Raw genomic sequence first — 18,658 nt, forward strand, 5'->3', positions numbered from 1 at the left:
CAAGCAATTAAAAGATGCAACAAGAATCAAAGAAAATGAACATTTCATGTATTACTGTCTGTAATTTAATTTCTCCTTATATAAACATTTAAAATGATCAGACAAAGGTTTTAAATGGATTATCTATTTATTATTCTATTTCTTTAGCCATCTGAGAGTTTATATTTAGTTACAACATTTTTATTCCACAATAAAGAACAGATTATTCTCTCCTGTTGTTTGTTCTGTCATGTGATCAGTGTGACTAATAATCATATCTCTGTACTTCCTACCCTGTACTTAGGTTGAAATTCTCCCAATTTTGACCAGCCAGGAACCCTGTTGAATAATCTGCTTTGTAACTAGCTCTGGCCTACTAGAAGACATCATGGTTTCCCCTAGTCAGCTCTGAATGTTACTACCTGATCCTATAAATCTCACAGATAAGAGAAACTTCTCTAAACTTGAATTTGAATCTTGAGTCAGGAATGGAATGGGAGAACTAGAGTTGATTTGCTGTGACCTTCGAGATTTATCTGGGATCCCATGACATTTTTTTGTGTATTTTTAGAATAGTTTTTAAATTAATATGCGTAGTGTTCTTCATTAAGTTTTTACATAATCATTAGAACAGATTATTTTAAAAATAACTTAATTTTTATTGCTTGATCTTAAGTATGAACAGTGAATTGTTTTTAAATGTAATTTAATGTTAGGTAATATTGTTTAAAAAATAGATTTTCTCATCACTATAGAGGATATATTTGAAATTTTATTAAAATAAAATTTCAGTTTCTGGGTAATGAGTTTATTTGGCACTTATTATTGGGCCATATTGCTAACTACTCTGTCAAAAATATATACCCTTAATGTAGCTTTAGAAATGCATTCATATATCTAAAATTAGAACAGACTGGCTCTGTACATGAACAGTTTGTTTTTCTTAACCAATTAAGTCAAAATTCCATGTTATACATGTCCAAATTCTAAAAGCATCATGTTAAGATAGGTAAAGAAAATCAAAGTATAAATGTTATATAGGACTACTGAATTTAACAATAACAATAAAAGACTATCTATATATTTATATCTATGTATTCTTCCTCAATGTAAAATACAATGAACAATATACATGGATTTATATTTCAAAGAAATAAATTGCATTTCTTTTTCAAATGTATTTAATACATTTTATATTGGAAAGACAAAATAAACAGCTCCATATTATTTACTGTCTTGTGCTGTAGGAAGTAGAGCTTAAGGAAAACAAAGTTCATATGCATATTTGTCTTCAATATTCTACAAGTATTAGGATTTTGAATTTGGTCTTCAGTGCTTCTGTGTTATCTATTTGAGATTTTCTTTCTGGAAATGACCAGCTTTGTCACAGAAGACCTAGTAGTAAATGATTGAGCTGGAATTTCTCTAGTGTGCTTCCATTTGACTGTTAAGATATTTTAAAACTAGCATAATTTTAAAAAAATTTACAAATGAACTCAATGTTGGCATTCCTGTTTGAGAGAAGGCTTGGCGTATTACATGACCTAACTTGGCCAGGGCCTGCTCTAGCTGTGAATGATAATGAACTACTGATGGGAATATAAAAAGGATCTGACTTACAAGCTGCCAGTTTTATATTCCAGTATGTGAACCAGATCCAACTACCTCTATCCTTACAGCACAGCGCATAGCTAAAAATGCAAAATCTGCCTCATTTATAACCAGAACCGTTGCTCATAAATGACAAACAGTGATTATGAGGATGCAATACAATCTGTTCTCTATGAATTACTTTATTAGTATTATGATAACATTGACAGCACTGCCCCACCGTGTTTCGTTTTGGAGAATTATACTAATTCTTTCATAGTTTCTAAGCCAAACTCGTTCTTTTTCTGCTGAAAACTGTTCATGATATGGAAAGAATTATTTGAGAGAAATGTGATCAATTCACATTTCAGAATAAGTCTTTTCTGTTTATCTATTGTTGCCTAACAATTTCCATTCCACGCTTAGTGACTTCAGTTGACATCAGCGTATTATTTGCAGCAGTTCTATGGGGTACAATCGGATGGTTTTTCTACTCAATAACAGATCACTCAAGCTCTTGGAATCCATCTCAAACACTACTAGTGATGGAACATCAGGAGGACATCTCATCCTCCAGGGTTTGGCTCTATGTGGCCTCTTGTCTTTCAGTAATCTAACCTGAACTTCTTTATTTTTAATGAACTCCTTTTTAAAAATTATAGTTACTAATTAATAGTAATTGTACAAGTTAATGGGCTTCCTTGTGACATTTCCATACATGAATATATTCCATATTGATTGTCGTCTGTCCTTCTCTCCCCCTCTTCTGCTTTCAAGTCATTTTCTTTCTTTCTTCCTTTCTTTCTTCCTTTCTTCCTTTCTTTCTTCTTTTCTTCCTTCCTTCCTTCCTTCCTTCCTTCCTTCCTTCCTCTCTTTCTCTCTCTCTCTCTCTCTCTCTCTCTTTCCACACGTGATATAGAAAACGTTAGATAATTGTCGAATTCTATGTCGGGTTTATTTTGCTTAACATCAGGCCCGTTCATGTTCAGGCAAATCACATCATTTTATTCTTCTTTATGACTGAATAATTCTCCAACATGTATATGTACTATATTTTCTTTAACCATTCATCTTTAAATGGGCATCTAGGCTGATTCCATGACTTGGTTGCTGTGACTAGTTCCTTAATAAACATGCAAGTTATCTATATTGTATGCTGATTTGATTTGATTTGATTTGATTATTATATGTAATCAAATCAGGACTGTTGTCACTAGTTCTATTTTTAGATTTTTGAGGAACCTCCAGACTGTTTTCCATAGTAGCTGTACTAATTTTACATTCCCACCAGCAGTGTATAAGGATTCCTTTCCCCCCACATTCTCACTAGCACTTGTTTTTTCAAAAGATGGAATAAATTTTGATTTGGATTTACCTGATTGCTATAAAGATTTTAAGCATTTTTTATATATTTATTAGCAATTCATACTTCTCCTTTTGACAAGTGTCTCTTTATATCTTTTGCCTATTTATTGATTGAAATACTTGTTAATTTCTTGTTAAACTTTTTGAGTTCTTTATACATTCTGGATTAATCCTGTCAGGTCAATAACTGGCAAGGACTTTCTCCCATTCTATATATTGTCTCTTCACTCTGTTGTTTGCTTTGCTGTGCAGAAGCTTTTTAATTTGATGCAATCTCATTTGTTAATTCTTGCTTTTATTTCCTGAGCTATTGAATTCCTATTCATGAAATGGTTTGCCTGCGCTTGTATTTGAAGTATTACTTCTATGTTTTCCTCTAGTGCTTTCAGAGTTTCAGGTCTTACATTAAGGTCTTTGATATACTTTGAGTTGATTTTTATTCAGGGTGAGAGGTAGGATCTAGTTTCACTCTTTTACACGTGGATATTCAGTCATTCTAGCACTATTTATGGAAGAGGCTGTCTTTTCTCCAGTGAATATTTTTGGCAACTTGTTGAGAGTCTGATGGCTAGAGATGGCCTGGATTTTCTTGTGGGACCTCTATTCTATTCAGTGGTCTATGGTCTGGTTTTACGCCTGTACCATGGAGGGATATGGAAGTAGTACTGAAACGTGGCTTTGTATCCTCTCAGTCGTTTTTGAAAGATAGTAAGATAATAAATCCCCATTAAAGAATATATTAACAACTTTTCCTTCTCCTCCTTTCTCCTCCTTACTCCTCCTACTCCTCCTCCTCTTCTTCTTCTTTGTCTTTTTTTTTTTTAATTTAAGACATGCCAGGGATTGAACTCTACCAGACAGCTCTGCCTCCAGCCCTTATTCATTTCCTTTTGACAAAACTGTTCTTAACATGTGTCATCAAAATGGATAAGAAGTGCCTAATAAGCAGTTTTGACATGTCTTCTTTTAGAGTTTAATTCTCCTGCTCTTTTCCCTCTTCTCTTTGGCCCACACATTTCCACTTCCTGTCAAACATTGTCTCTTCCCCACAACCCCCGCCTTCACACACACTTCTTTTCTCAAGCTATCATAATATCTATGATATAGAAATGTTAATTTTTGGAATAATTTATTTAAAATTTATGATATTTTATATGTTGTGTAAGTTTTCAAGATTCTTTGACATACTAGGATTTTTAGTGTCTTAAATGCCCTGTCAGAAAAAATAGCTGAGTTGTTGGGAATTCTCATACTCCTGATTATGGAAAATTATAATTTTTGAGGGATTTAGGAACTGTCTAGAAAGATAAATGTGAGTATTCCTGACTCTCTCTTAGACCTTCTTTCCATGTCCTCAAAACTATAGCATCACATTTTAAATGGATGCTCAAAATGGATTTCCCATTTTGTGAACATAGTTTTTTCTTGGCACTGCTTTTCTTTATGTAGTCACAATGCTATTTCCTCTCTTTTCTTGTCTTTTCAATGTTACTTTACCTTGACAAACCAGTTCATATGCCACAAGGTATTTGGGGAGTAGTTTGTTGATGCATATATTTTAGGGCAATCATATGCTGAGTAAGAACAAAGCTGTGAATCACTCAGCTGTAGATTTTGGTCCTAGCCTGGCCATCTGCTAGTTGTTAACCTGGAAGTTTCTCTAATATCTCTTAAGTCTGTGCTCATTCATTTGTAAAAATCAGTAGAAAGTATCCTCATGGTCCTTGTATATACTACATAAAATAACTCCTGCAAAAATTAGTTGCATTGTGCCTGACACAATAAGCACTATAATTATATATTGTATTATATTTTTTAACACCTTAAATATTAAAATAAATAGGAAGCTTTTATCATATTTAAGTAAAACTTTCTTTTCTTAGATCCTGCAAGAGCCATGGTCCTATCTTGTCCCTTTTTTGTGGAGTTAATACTTAACTAACACTGTAGTGAAATCATACAAGAACATAGGACAGGAATACAAAGCAGTGATCTTATGATAATTTGAATTCAAACCACCAAATTAACAATATATATATAGAAGGGAAAGAAGAGAATTAGGCCATGGGTCAACTAACTTTTAGAAATTTAAATATTTAGGAACATTTTTTCCCTTTAAGTGTTCTCTATTTAAAGTTCTAGAATTTAAAATTTTATTTCAGATAACTCTAATATGGTTTCGTTTTGAAAACTCATTTATTCTTTTTTATTTTGGTACCAGGGTTTGAACCCAGGGGACTTAACCACCGACTCACATCCCCAACCCTTTTCATTTTTTTATTTTGACTCAGGGTCTCTCTAAGTTTCTGAGGCTGACCTCAAACTTGCAATCCTCCTGCATCAGCTTCCTGAGTCACTGAGATTACAGGCATACACCACAGAACCCAGCTGAAAACTTATTTATTCTTAAACTCAATTTTACCTTCGAGCAAACTTCAGAAAAGAAAGACTGCCAAGATACAGTTAGCCTGTTTTCTCAAATGCTTTTCTCATTATCTCCTTTAAAATTTCTCTCCAAAAATCATCGTAGGGACGACTGTAATTAGGTTAATTGTGTATGCCCATATGTGCAGCTTATGGAATAACAGAGAGCAGTCATAGCAAGAATGGCACAATCTGCCTCCAGCAGCCACCATTTAACTTTCAGGGCTGGCCACACAAGTAGTCTTGGGCTAACAGCTGCGATGAACAGAGTAACAGAACGTCAGTCCTGTAGTTCCTTTGGTGTGAAAATAAATTGACAGTTATTTATAGGGAATAACTAATGTAACACCATGTAAAAGTAAACACATTTTGCACCCCTTGAAAAGCTGTTAAAATGAAAAAAAAAAGGATGGAAGATGAAATGTCTTTTGATTGACAGCAAAGGCTTGGTGAGAAACTTGTCTGTGACTGTGTAAAACTGTATGGCAGAGGGTATAGACAGATCTTCAACTCTGACAATAGAGTGGAAGAGTTAAAAATTGTACAAGGAAACCAATCCATCCTCAAGGTAATTGTAAACTTGTGGAATATCTCTGTGAAGATGATATCACATAGTTTGGTTAACAATATGAAAATTTGTGATGATTCCAAGTAATTCTGTTTTTCCAGTTTCCTGTGTTAAAAATAAAAAGGTTTGGAAGAAAGTAGGGAGGGTCATAAGAATGGAAGGAATAAAGGAAGTAGATGGTGCACTGTAATCCCAACATCTTGGGAGACTTAGGCAGGAAGATCACAAGTTCAAAGCCAGATGGAGCCACTTAATAAGACCCTGTCTGAATTTTTTTTTAAGAAAAGGGTAAAAATTCCACTGTTACTGGAAAAAAATTAATTAAATAAATAAAGAAAAAAGACAAATGTGTACATATTAATTCCAAGTAAAGATGAGGCCAATTTTTCTACATCAGTACTAAAATTTATTCATAATTAATCTCACATGCTCTAATGTCTACTTAGACATATCAGAGATAATTTTGGAATTGTGTGATACAAAAGGAGTGAACTTGGACACATGGTTTGTTTTAAATCATTATCACATGTGTGCATCTGTATGTGTATCTTAAAGTGCCTGGATGCTTTTGTATCATATGTTTGATCATCAGGTTTGCATCTTTGAACGACTCATGACTTGGTCAAAATACAATTCATTTTTGAATGCTTATCATTAATAAGTATTATTAACCTACTGGGAAATCAAACTAAGATAATTTTGTTCCTGATATAGACAGACGTTAGTACTGCTTCAAATTGCATCTGAAATATCCTGCTCAGCTCAGCTCTTCAACTTTCAGTTCTGCCCAAGTGTGGTGACGCATGCCTGTAAGACCAGTGATTTGGGAAGTTGAGAGGAAGATTGTAAATTTGAAGCCAGTTTTAGCAATTTAGTGCCTCAAAATAAAATAAAAGGTCTAGGGATATGCTCAGTGGAAAGCACCCCTGAGTACAATCCCCAGTACTGGAAAAGCAAACAAACAAACAACTCTCTGATCTGAATACCTGAGATTTCACTTCCACTGGAAGATATGTTTTTTCCTTGAGACCATGGAAGAAAGTAAGGGAGCTTTCGTCTTGTACACGATGTGAATGTTACTCTTCATTTTGACTTGGATAACATGGGAACCTGGCTGAATTTCCAGAATAAATGTGTGAATTCTTTAAGTAGCCATATTATTATTTGAACTCATTCAAACATGGACTATGTTAGGCATCTCTAAATCTGTGTCATTCAAAAAAGTCAAGGAGTTATCAGACATGACCTGACTTTGTTTACAATGCTAACTAATCATGAGCCCAGCGTATATTATCAAGTCAGGGCTTTCATTTTCTTCAGTTAGTGTAAGTTTCAACAAAGGTAGTAGTTATCTCTGATATGATCATTTTATTTCAGGCAGGTATAAGTTTCCTGAACTTTGGTGAAAAACCTGGTATAGTAAACATTCAAAAATGACTTTATGAAAGACCATCTATTATGTGGCAGGTTTCTGTGTGGTGGTGTGATTTATAAAATATAAATCTTAGTAGTATTGATGAGAAGGAAATTCTGCTGAAGAAGGGAAAGATATTTGCTTTAGTTAATACAGATAAAATATGCTGTGTCCATGTATTCAGGGGTGATCCTATGACAAAGTAGCAAGGAAGTGGAGACTGGAGTGAGTCCACATTTCATGGCACTGAAGAGTGAAATAGAATCGAGATCTAAGACTGAACTGCCTGGGTCACATTCCCTGTTGATGATTCCTCCTCATGTTGAGACTGTAAAAACCTACATTTTACAAATAATTATCTACAGTTTGGGGTGAAGCAAAAGTCTCTTTGTGCACCTTGGAGAAATTTTTGGAGAGGAATTCAGAAAAGACTTTTATAATGGGCTATAAATGAGATCCAAAAGAGATGGAAGTGGATTGTAAAGAAATGAAATTGTACTAAGAGTATGAGCTTGGGCATTTACTGGGCACTATAGACTTCCTCTCTAAATGACTGTAATTTGTGTGATGACCTAAGTGACTAATTCTTTTGAGTACACGTAATAGCATAAATTATTAGCATTTTAGATTCAGAAGAATGATACATTGGTTTTAGCTAGAGTTGTCGGTGCAAGTCTAGTTCACTGGAAAATTTATATGCATTTTAGGAACCAGTAGATTATTTTATCAGTGAAGTTCTAGCTAGTGACTTGGTATGAGTTTTGGTGATTTGAGTAGAGAAGTGGCGTAATAACTGTGTTTCGACAGGTAGATAGAAATTCCAGGACAAAAGGGAAGTAGGGGAAGGGAGACAAGTTACTAGACTTAACAATGTCTGTCTTGCTATCCCTGCTATAATGATCAAGGCATGACTTGGCAAACACTTGATTAGGGAATGGCAAGAAGTGGAATAAGTGCTAGAACCTGGCAATTTTGGGTATGTGTTATAATGATCATTAACATGTATACAGTATTTACCTGGCAATATGTGTATTCTTTTATTGTCTCATTTCATCACAACCATTTTAAGAAGAATAGATTCTGATATCATTGTAAGTTAAATAATTTTATTAAACTCACATAGTTAATAATTACGAGAACTAAAACTCAAATCTTATGTCTGACTGAACTCAAGCCACATAGAGGATACTGACTTATCAGAGGCTAAAAAAAAAATGATCTTAACATTTCTAGATAGGAGTAGATGCCTATGAGGAGACTGGATTAATGTTGGTCATTAGTATAAATATAATACAAACTTTTTCTCTTTCCTTTTTTTCTTTAGTGCGACTTCATGACAGCATATCGGAAGAGGGCTTCCATTACTTGGTGTTTGATTTGTAAGTACTTATTTAATGGTGTTTTGTTTGTTTGTTTTTGTTTTCGTTTTGCTATTTGAAGACCATTTTAAATTAAACATTTTTTTTTATCGTGCAGTTCAAATTAATGCCCACTATAATATTTTTAAATGTTTTTCAAGTAACATTCAATTCTAACTCTTTTGAAAAAAGGTGACTACTCAGTAGCATTTTGTTTAAATTAATCTTCATAAATAGTCATAACTGTTTCCCTTTGCACTGTCCATTGTGATCTCACATGTAGTTTCAGTTTTACCTTGGAATAAAAAACTAGCTCACATTTGAATTTTTAAAGTGTTTATGGGATTTATCAAATGTAAAAAGCAGACTCAAGGATTACCAAGGTTGATTTAAACTAATCAGGACTTTACACCAAAGTTCTAATAATAAGGATAGAGGGAAAATATTGACTTCTGGCAGGAATAAGGGTAAACAAACAGGCCACACACATTGCTGGTAGGAGTTTAAGAACACACTTTCTGAAAATCAATCTGTGATTCTACTAATTAGGAGATTTTAAAATGTTCATATTATTTGACATAGTAATTTGACTTCTAGACAAGTCCATAGAAAGTATAACCTGAGTCCAAGTCAAGTTTTATGCTGATAGATGTTCATGGCTTCCATTGTCCAAAAGGGGGTATGGGGCATGGGGGACAGAAAAGAAATAAAACAACTTAATAACAGAGAAATAGGTATATAATTGTAGTACATTTATATAATGGACTACTATTTAAGCTTTTAATGTGATGTTCACAGGAGTTTGGGGATATTAAAAAATTATTTCAAGTAATATGAGTCTGTATCAGTGTGATTTTTCTCTGGATGTTTTAAAGATTTTTTTCCTATGTCTTTGGTTTTCAGATGTTTGACTATTACATGTCTTGGCTTCTATTTCTCAAGCATTTATATCATTTGGGTTTGCTTAATCTCTTAAACATGTGGATTTATGTCTGCAAAACTTGGGAAAATTTTATACATTGCTTTCTTGAATACTTACTTTTTCAACCTCACCCTCTTTTTCCTTGCTTTTGAAACTGATGACATGAATGTTGGATTTTGTTGTTGTTGTTGTAGTCTCATAGGTGTCTGAGGCTCTCAGTTTTTTCCTTCCAGTCTACATTTCTTTGTTTTTTAGATGGGCTAATTTATATTGTTCTGTCTTCAAGTTTAATTGATTCTTTCCGTTATGCTGCTGAACCTATTCAGATTTTTTTAAAATTTCAGTTATTACATATTTTTACTTTTATAATAATTTCCTTTTGGTTCTTCTTTGCTAAGACTTCTTTTTTCTTTTCTTTTTTTCCCCATTTGTTCTAAGTGTGTTCATTGTTGCTCACAAAAGTTATATTTTTCTTCTTTTTCAATAATGTCAGGGATTAAATTCAAGATCTCACACATGCTAAGTAAGCACTCTAGTACTGAGTTACACCCACAGCCCTTCAAAAGAATTTTTATTTGGTTGATTTAAAATCCTTGTCAGATAATTCCAACAGCCTTGTCATCTTGGTTTTGCTGTCTATAGATTGTCCTCCCATTCAAATTTAGATTTCCTAGTTTTTGAAGCATTGAGTGATTTTGGATTATATCATGGTCATTTTGGGTATTATTTTATGAAACTATATTTAATTAAATTCTTATTTTTAGCAAGCCTTTTCTGATACTACACCAGCAGGAATAAAAAGGTCTCCCCTTATTACTGACACATAATGGTGACACCAGATAGTTCCCTACTCAACTTCCACTGAGTTGTGTTTCCTTATAGAAAAGGAATTATTTGTTTGTTTAATCACTGAGCTACATACCCAGCCTTTTTTTATTTTTTATTTTAACACAGGGTCTCATTAAATTGCTCAGGACCTTGCTAAGTTGCTGAGGCTGGCTTTGAACTCATGATCCTCTGCCTCAGACTCCTTGAGACACTGGGATTATAGACATGCATCACCCTGCCAAGCCTTGTTATTTCTTAAGTCTATTAAATAGACTTAATCCATAGCTATCCTTTGCTATGTAAATCAAAAAACTGAGCTGTGTACTTCAGGCTATGATGAATGTTCAATGAAAAACACTTATGCAAATTCTCACTACTTAAGTAATATAATCTGAATTTGGTTTGATCACAGCTCTGTCAGGTAGAAACAACTTTCTCTACCTTTTTTTTTTTTTTATCTCATTGTGTGGGAGCCTGTTAATTAGACTAACAAAAGGGAGATTAACCAGAGAGAGTGTGCTAAATTTGTATTAATATTTATGTCCATGGGAGTTGATAGAAAAGAAGTGAAACTCAAAGAAGCAGAGTCAGGGATTATATACCCTTTTAATGAAGGAACAAACATGGACTTCAAAAGACTATAAACTGCAGAAATGCTAGGTACTGTGACATATGCCTGTACTTCTAGCTACTTAAGAGGATGAGGCAGGATGATCACAAGATTGGAGTCAATCTGGGCACCTTTGTGAAACCCTGTCTCAAAATAAAATAAAAAAGAATAGGAGTGTAGCTCAGTGGTAAAGCACTTTCCTAGCATACTTGAGTCTGTGGGTTCAAATCCTAGTACAGAAGAAAGAAGGAAGGAAAGAAAGAGTAACTATATAGGGGACCTAAGAGAAGAAGATGTCTTTTTTCAGTTAAATATGTTTATGTAAATTCATCTTGCTGTCAAATCCTCATCTTTTATAAAAGTTCCTCTCATTGGTACAGGGAAGTGGGAGTAGGGTAGAGAGAAGATACCTTCCACAGAGAGAAATTTGTTCCCTGATAAGGCAGATAAGGGACAGGCAGAGAACTTTTCCAGCATCTGTTGATTCTCAGTTATGTTTAGCTCTAAATAATCCATAGGCCAAAGTGGCATATTGGGGGTGGTATATTCTGATTCCCTTCTACTGCAAGAAGAACTGCAGTGTTAGGTCAAATGTTCTGCCATGCCTCTTTCCTACAGTCATCAAGTGATTTATATCTATACTTTGTATTTTATGGATTTCTATATTTCTTACTAAATCAAGGGAGTATTAAAAATTACATAGTATAAATATATGAAAAAATGTTCAACATCTCTAGTAATTAGAGAAATGCAAATCAAAACTAAGATTTCATCTCACTCCAATCAGAATGGCAATTATCAAGAATATAAGCAACAGTAAATTTTGGCAGAGTGGGGAAAAGGCATATTCATACATTGCTGGTGGGAGTGCAAATCAGTGCAACCATTATGGAAAGCAGTATGGAGATTCCTTAGAAAACTTGGAATGGAACCACCATTTGATCCAATTATTCCACCCCTTGGTTTATACCCAAAGGACTTAAAATCAGCATACTACAGTGACACAGCCATTTCAATGTTTATAGCAGCTCAATTCACAATAGCTGAACTATGGAACCAAACTAGATGCCCTTCAACAGATGAATGGATAAAGAAAATGTGGTGTATATTTATGATGGAATATTATTTAGTTTTAAAGAAGAATGAAATGATGACATTTGCTGGTAAATGGATAGAGTTAGAGAATATCATGCTAAGTGAAATAAGCCAAACCTAAAAAAACCAAAGGCTGAATCTTTTCTCTGATATGTGGAAGCTAATTAACAATAGGGGAGGAAGGATAGGGAAGAAGAGAGTTACTTTTTATTAGGTAGAGGGGAGTGAAGGGAGAAGGGGTATGGAGGAAGGAATGATTGTAGAGTGAAACAGACATTATTACCTCATATACATGTATGACTGCAAGACCTATGTGATCCTGCAATATGTTTAATCAGAAAAATGAGAAATTACACTCTATTATGTATGATCTCTCAAGATGCTTAAATACATTCTACTGTCATTACAAAAAATTAGAACAAATAAAATTTAAAAATTTAAGAAGAGTTACATAGTAGAATATATTTCTTATGCATAATTTTTAACTTTAGTATAATTGGTAAAGAACAAAGAAAACAGTTCACATGAAAACAAAATAACAAATACAGTGGATTATGTCTATAGCAGTGATGCTTGTTTGTGGTGTGAAGAGAACTCTAAGATTGAAATTTTACATAAAAACCATCAAAATTTGAAATATACTGTGTCAGACAGCTGAACCTTTGCATCTAGAATGAAGAGCTGAGACCTCTCTTGAAGTATTTTTTAGTAAAGTTTAAGATGTAGGTTATCCATAGTTCTCTTCAAAATGCATTGTCAGTAAATGATTAGCGACCTGGTTAAACACGATCCAATCAGACACCCAGCCTTAGAGGCAGTTGAAAAGCAATGCTTAAAAATTAAGTACTGTTTTTCAAAGGTTATAAAGACAGTATAGTCTATATAAATACATTATTGCTAAAAATTATGTGATCATTATGGGGGAAATCGAGGAAGAGGAATTCTAAGTAGCTTTAGAAAAACAAACATTTAAAATATAGTTTAGAAAACAATGGTTTTAGAGATATCAATGAAATATTCACATGGGGCAGTTGGAAGACACTGAGCCAAACAGTTCCAAGATAAAACAACTACTTGAATTCCTCAAGAAGGAATGTGCCTTGTGCTCCTCATTTTGAACTGGTTTTTGGCAGTGTGGTACTTGTGCATACTTCCCCTGGAATGTCAGCTATTCTGAATCTAATGGGAAGTTCTATTTTTATTAGGTGCATTTAGTCATCTTCTAATGGAATACTTTTCACTTTGTAAAAAGCAAAACAAACAAGGACATGAGTTCTATGGGAAAAAATAGTTTCTTCTTGTTGTTTTAAATGTATATATTTTATTCAGGTATCTCACTGCCATTTTCAACTACGAAATGTTTGTTCTGCTCTTTCACAAATAGACTTAGGAATCAGTGGGAAAGACCTGAGTGAAAGTAAAGACATTTTCACAGCAAATAATGAACTTCCTTGCCTTGTTGAATCATCCTAGGGTGTATGCCTAGCGGGGGATGTGAATTTATCTGAAATCTAAGGAAAGACCAGAAAGTCCAGAAATGGAGTGAGATTGTAGTCCCAAAGGAAGAAGCCTTCAGGCAAACTTTGGCCTTTGGCAGGTGAGGCAGATCCTGTTCATTTCAAGGGCTGATGAAAAATAAGGCTTTGATTAGGGCAGATACCCAAACATATATGTGTTGGTATGGAAAACCCATTTTTCCTCTACACATCTCAGGACATTGAATGGGGTCCTATAAATTAGACTGACAGAAAAAAGTTTCAATAAGATAAAAAACAAACAAACAGAAGTTTATTAACATGTACATCACATACATCATGTAGAAGAGAAACCCAAAGGAATCAGTGAGAACTTGGGCTTATCTAGCATCTTAACAAAAGAACAATAAATTTTTAGGGAAGTAACAAAGCAAAGGAAAAGTTTGTGCTGGCAGTAAATTATGGAAAGGTCAATATAAGAGGGGAACCAATAGAAGATAAAGGTGGGTGTTAGAGGTGTGCTGCAGATTCCTGTGGTGCAAGGTTTTCTCTAGTGATCACAATCTGTCCTCACTGCAGAGAGTGGGTGGGACAACTTGACAAATTTATGTCCTTTTAGGCAAAAAGGGAAGACAGAGACTTCTCTGTTTCTTCTCAGTTGCCCTCAGCTGAAAAGAATTCTTATGACAAAGTGGCATGTTATGGGATAGTGTGTTTTGCCGCCCTGGTGACATGCATTTCAGAAACTGCTTGTCAGAGATCGGTATTATGTGTATATTGAGGGAATATATACAATGAAAAATCGATTTATCACAGTGCTCTCTAAGCAATGGGTAAATGTATATCAGAATGGCACTTGAATTGAATTCATGTAATCTCCATAGGGAACTGAAGTAGGTAGGTTAGAATAAGGTTTATTTAAAAGTGTGCTGAGAATGACAACTTGATTTTCAATTTCAAAGATACCCAGGGCTAACCATTTAACATTATCGTTTCTCGAAGTCCATTTTTCTTACATAATAGATGTCTATGGGTCTAGATGAAAAATGCGTCAGACATCTTTCAAACCTTTTTGTTTTGTGAATCCAGGCTGCTATTCTCATCAATTTGAGGTTTCCGGTGGAATTCATGGAGCTCCTGATGTCATTTCTTAAGATTTCTTATGATTCTAAACTGTTAGAGAAAAAAGCCTTTATTACATATAATATACAAAAGACCATTTCCCCCTAGTTAAAACACCTTTTGGTACATGAAGTACTTCCTTTTTTCTATGTTTTTAAAGTGTCTGTGTTTGTGTGCCCAGATTAGAAATTTCCATCAAATACATAACTGGTGCTTACTAAATGCTTAGGAGAAAGAAAAGCAGGAATTTTCAGCATTTTAAAATAAATGCCTCATTTTGAAAATTCAAAAAGGAATACTTTAAGAGAATGTGATGTGCTATGTCCCACTTCCCCATTTTATCATATTTATATTGGCCCAGTCCTTATTATTAGGACAGTATTTATTTTGTGTATGGAATTATAACATAATATTTAAAATACTCTTTCAAACCACATCCCTTGGATTAGGGAGCTGATACTTTTGTTAGTAATATCATGACTAAAAATCAAGGGAGGAAGCTCTGTGATAGAGTGTTTACCTTGCTTTTTATGCATAAGGCCTTGGGTTCAATCCCCAGTATTTAAAAAAAAATAAAAAAGTAAGTGAAGTGTAGATTAGATGATTCTTAAAAGTTCGTGGTATAAACCTAAAATGTAAAAGCTCTAAGAGTTACCTGGGAGTTTGGGAGAGATAGCCAACATTTATTCATTCAGGACTGTGAGGAAACAGAACTGAAGTGGAGGCACACATAATCGTGTCCTTGGAAATATTCCTTCTTTCAACAAATACACACTTAGGATACACTTAGTCTGCCAGGCTTTGCAGATAAACTGATTGAAAGGAAGGGAAACAATAATTTCTACCTTTAAAAAACACCTGAAAGCGATCTCACACCCATGATATTCATGGTGTTATTTCATCTACTAAAATATTTTGTTGCAGGACCAACAAGTTTCCAATATTAACAAAACTTACAGAGATGATTTGCTGTTGTGGGCCATGGCCCCTCAGTCATCTCGGTGGTTACTTAGAATTCTTACATTGTGGTGAGTGTACTGGTTTCATTTGACTGAATACCTTTTGTGTATCAATCATAACAAATTTTATCCCACTTGAAATCTACTTGGCATAGTATTTCATTTTATGTGTATCACTATAACAGTGTATATTCCAAACAGTGTAAAAGTATTTTCCCAATCAGATCAAAAAATGAAGACATAATATCGGAAAAATAATTGCCCTGTCAGTGCACTATAAAGTAGAACTTGAGAACAAGTCTGTAGCTTAAATTTCTGTTCAAGAGATTGAAGAATAAATCAATAAATTACAATGAAGTATGACTTATGCCATGATATTTTGCTGTGTAAATGGGTTGAAGCAAAGAAAGATTTAGACTGGAGGAGGCTAGCCCATCTGGAAGTTACTGAAGTAATAATAATTTAAAAAATCAAAAAGTCTGACATGGTGATACACACCTATAATCCCTGCTACTGGGCAGATAAAACAGGAAGATTGCAAATTGGGAGCTGTCCTGGGAAATTTAGCAAGCTCCTGTCTTAAGATTTAAAAAATAAAAGGCTGAGAATGAAGCTTAGTGGTAGAGGGTCCCTGGGCTCATTTCTTAATAACTCACACACACACACACACACACACACACACACACACACACGAAATAAAGCTTATAATCCCTTGGAAAATACTTTTTAGAACAAAGGTAAGCCTATGAATTTTGGTTTTAGTTGACAATTTCTATGCAAGAAACAGTATATTTAAAATGGAATACCAGTACTATTATTTAAATATCTGTAAATGTACTACATTTCTTGTTTGTTTTTAGAAAGTAACTGTTTGAATCGAAAACATCTGGGTTATTTTTAAAATGGAATTTAATGTTCATTATAATGGCAATCTATGAATATAAAACTTTGGTAAAACTGGTAGAAAATAAGGGTTTCACAGTTGTTATACTAAATAATTTCTTTGTTCTTGTAGTTGGAAAATTAACAAAATCGTTAATGGTTCTGTTATATTTTTGAGGAAGAACATTTTAAATGACCATGATATTCTGTCTTCTTAATAGCAAGGGACAGAAATCCTCATGTGTTTGGTTCTTTTTCTGAGTGAAAGGCTAATTACATGATTAACTTCTTGTTTGTTGACCTGCTCCATGTTGGCAAAAATCCTACTACTCACCTCATGATTCATGATTCTTAATGAGAACTTTCAGTTTGTGTGGTACAGTGTAACCTTGTCCCATGAGGACTCGAATTTATACCCTACAGAAGAAGGGGGTGCTCTTCATGATGAGTTCCATTCGAGGTCATCTGAAGAATTGTCAGGGAAAATTATCCCAAATTCCAAAAGGTCTATTTCTGTTTTGTTTGTTCACTTTAGTAACATTTAATCATTGATGTGAATAAAGATTTCTTCCTGATAATAATTACCCTCATAATAATTTAAATTCTTTATTGTAAATCTGATTTTTTTAATGTCAGTTGGTAATCATGTTCATTTTAATGAAGTAGAATAAAATTTATGGAAGACATTATCTTTTTCCATTATATTGCCTTTACAATTTTGCCAAAGATCAGTTGACTGTATTTATGTGAGTATATTTCTAAATTGTCTGAGTTTTTCTTAGCTATTTTCACACTGTCTTGATTAATAGCTATCCAGTAAGTCTTGAGGTTGGGTAGTGTAAGTTCACTGATTTTGTTCTTTTCATTCAATATTTCATTGGCTATTCTGGATCTTTTGGCTCTCCACAGAAACTTTAGGATCATTTTGTGTGTATCTGAAAAATACCTTGATGAGATTTTGATTAGGATCACCTTGAATCTGTAGATCAAGTTGAGTCTTGATGCTATTGAGTCTTTCTATTCATGAATACATAATTACTTTCCATGTACTTAGTTACTTGATATCTTTCATCAGAGTTTTGTAATTTTCTTGTATAGATGTGTACATATTTTCTTAGATTTCTAGGTAGTATTTCATTTTTAGGGGTACTAAATTAATGGCAATTTTTTAAAATTCAAATTCAATTTGTTCATTGGTGTTATATAAACAGGTGATTAACTTTTGTATATTAGTATTGTATCCTGAAACCTTACTATACTACTTTGATAGTTCTAGGAGATATTTTGTTTATTCTTTTGAAATTTTTCCAAGGATGATCATGTCATTTTTGAACAATGACAATTTATTCCTTTCCATTCTGTTTACCTTTTATTTCCTTTGCTTATCTCATTGTTTTAGCTGGTATGCTGTTGAAAAGAAGCTATGAGTGGGGATATACTTGCCTTATCACATAGTGGAACTATCATCTTTAGTATCTTATACATGTTCTTTTTCAAAATGAGAAAATCAATTCTCTCAACTATAGGGAATGATAATCCTGAGTGGATGTTGAATTTTATAAAGTTCTACTTTCTGCATTAACTGATATTATCAGATGATTTTTAATTTTTTCCCTATTGATATGATGGATTATATTTATTAATATTCTAATGTTGAACCAACCTTTTATACCTGGAATAAATCTGACTCACACGTGGTGTATAACTCTTTTATTGGATTGTTAGAATCAATTTGCTACTGTTATGAAGGATTTTTGTATCTATAAATGTGAGTGATATGGTCTATATCTTTCTTTTCAATATCTTTATCTGGTTGTGGTAATTAGGGTAATGCCAGCTTCATAGAAGATGCTAGAATGTTTCATTTTTCATCTGTTTTCTGGATCAGTTGTAGAATATTAGTATTTTTTTCTTCATGTAATTATTACCTGTTTGATAGAATTCACCAGAGAACACATCTGGACCTATTGTTTTCTCTTTTAGATTGTTATGAATTATTATTTCAGTTTTCTTAATGAATACAGGCCTATTCCAGTTGTCTGTTTTTTCTTTCATAAATCTTGGAAC

The 18,658-nt window shown here is 33.6% G+C and overlaps 1 protein-coding gene across 18 annotated transcripts in view; it reads left to right on the forward strand.

Moving 5' to 3' along the window:
- The window catches only part of Camk2d (calcium/calmodulin dependent protein kinase II delta), a 301,010-nt gene that overhangs the window by 148,028 nt on the left and 134,324 nt on the right, over positions 1 to 18,658 (forward strand). For all 18 annotated transcript variants that reach the window (XM_047566259.1, XM_047566254.1, XM_047566260.1 and 15 more), the window contains exon 4: positions 8,665 to 8,719. In XM_047566259.1, the coding sequence (XP_047422215.1) occupies positions 8,665 to 8,719 (55 nt within the window). The remainder of the gene's footprint in view (positions 1 to 8,664; positions 8,720 to 18,658) is intronic.

The sequence above is a fragment of the Sciurus carolinensis genome, chromosome 10 (assembly GCF_902686445.1).
Source record: "Sciurus carolinensis chromosome 10, mSciCar1.2, whole genome shotgun sequence".
Classification (NCBI taxonomy): domain Eukaryota; kingdom Metazoa; phylum Chordata; class Mammalia; order Rodentia; family Sciuridae; genus Sciurus; species Sciurus carolinensis.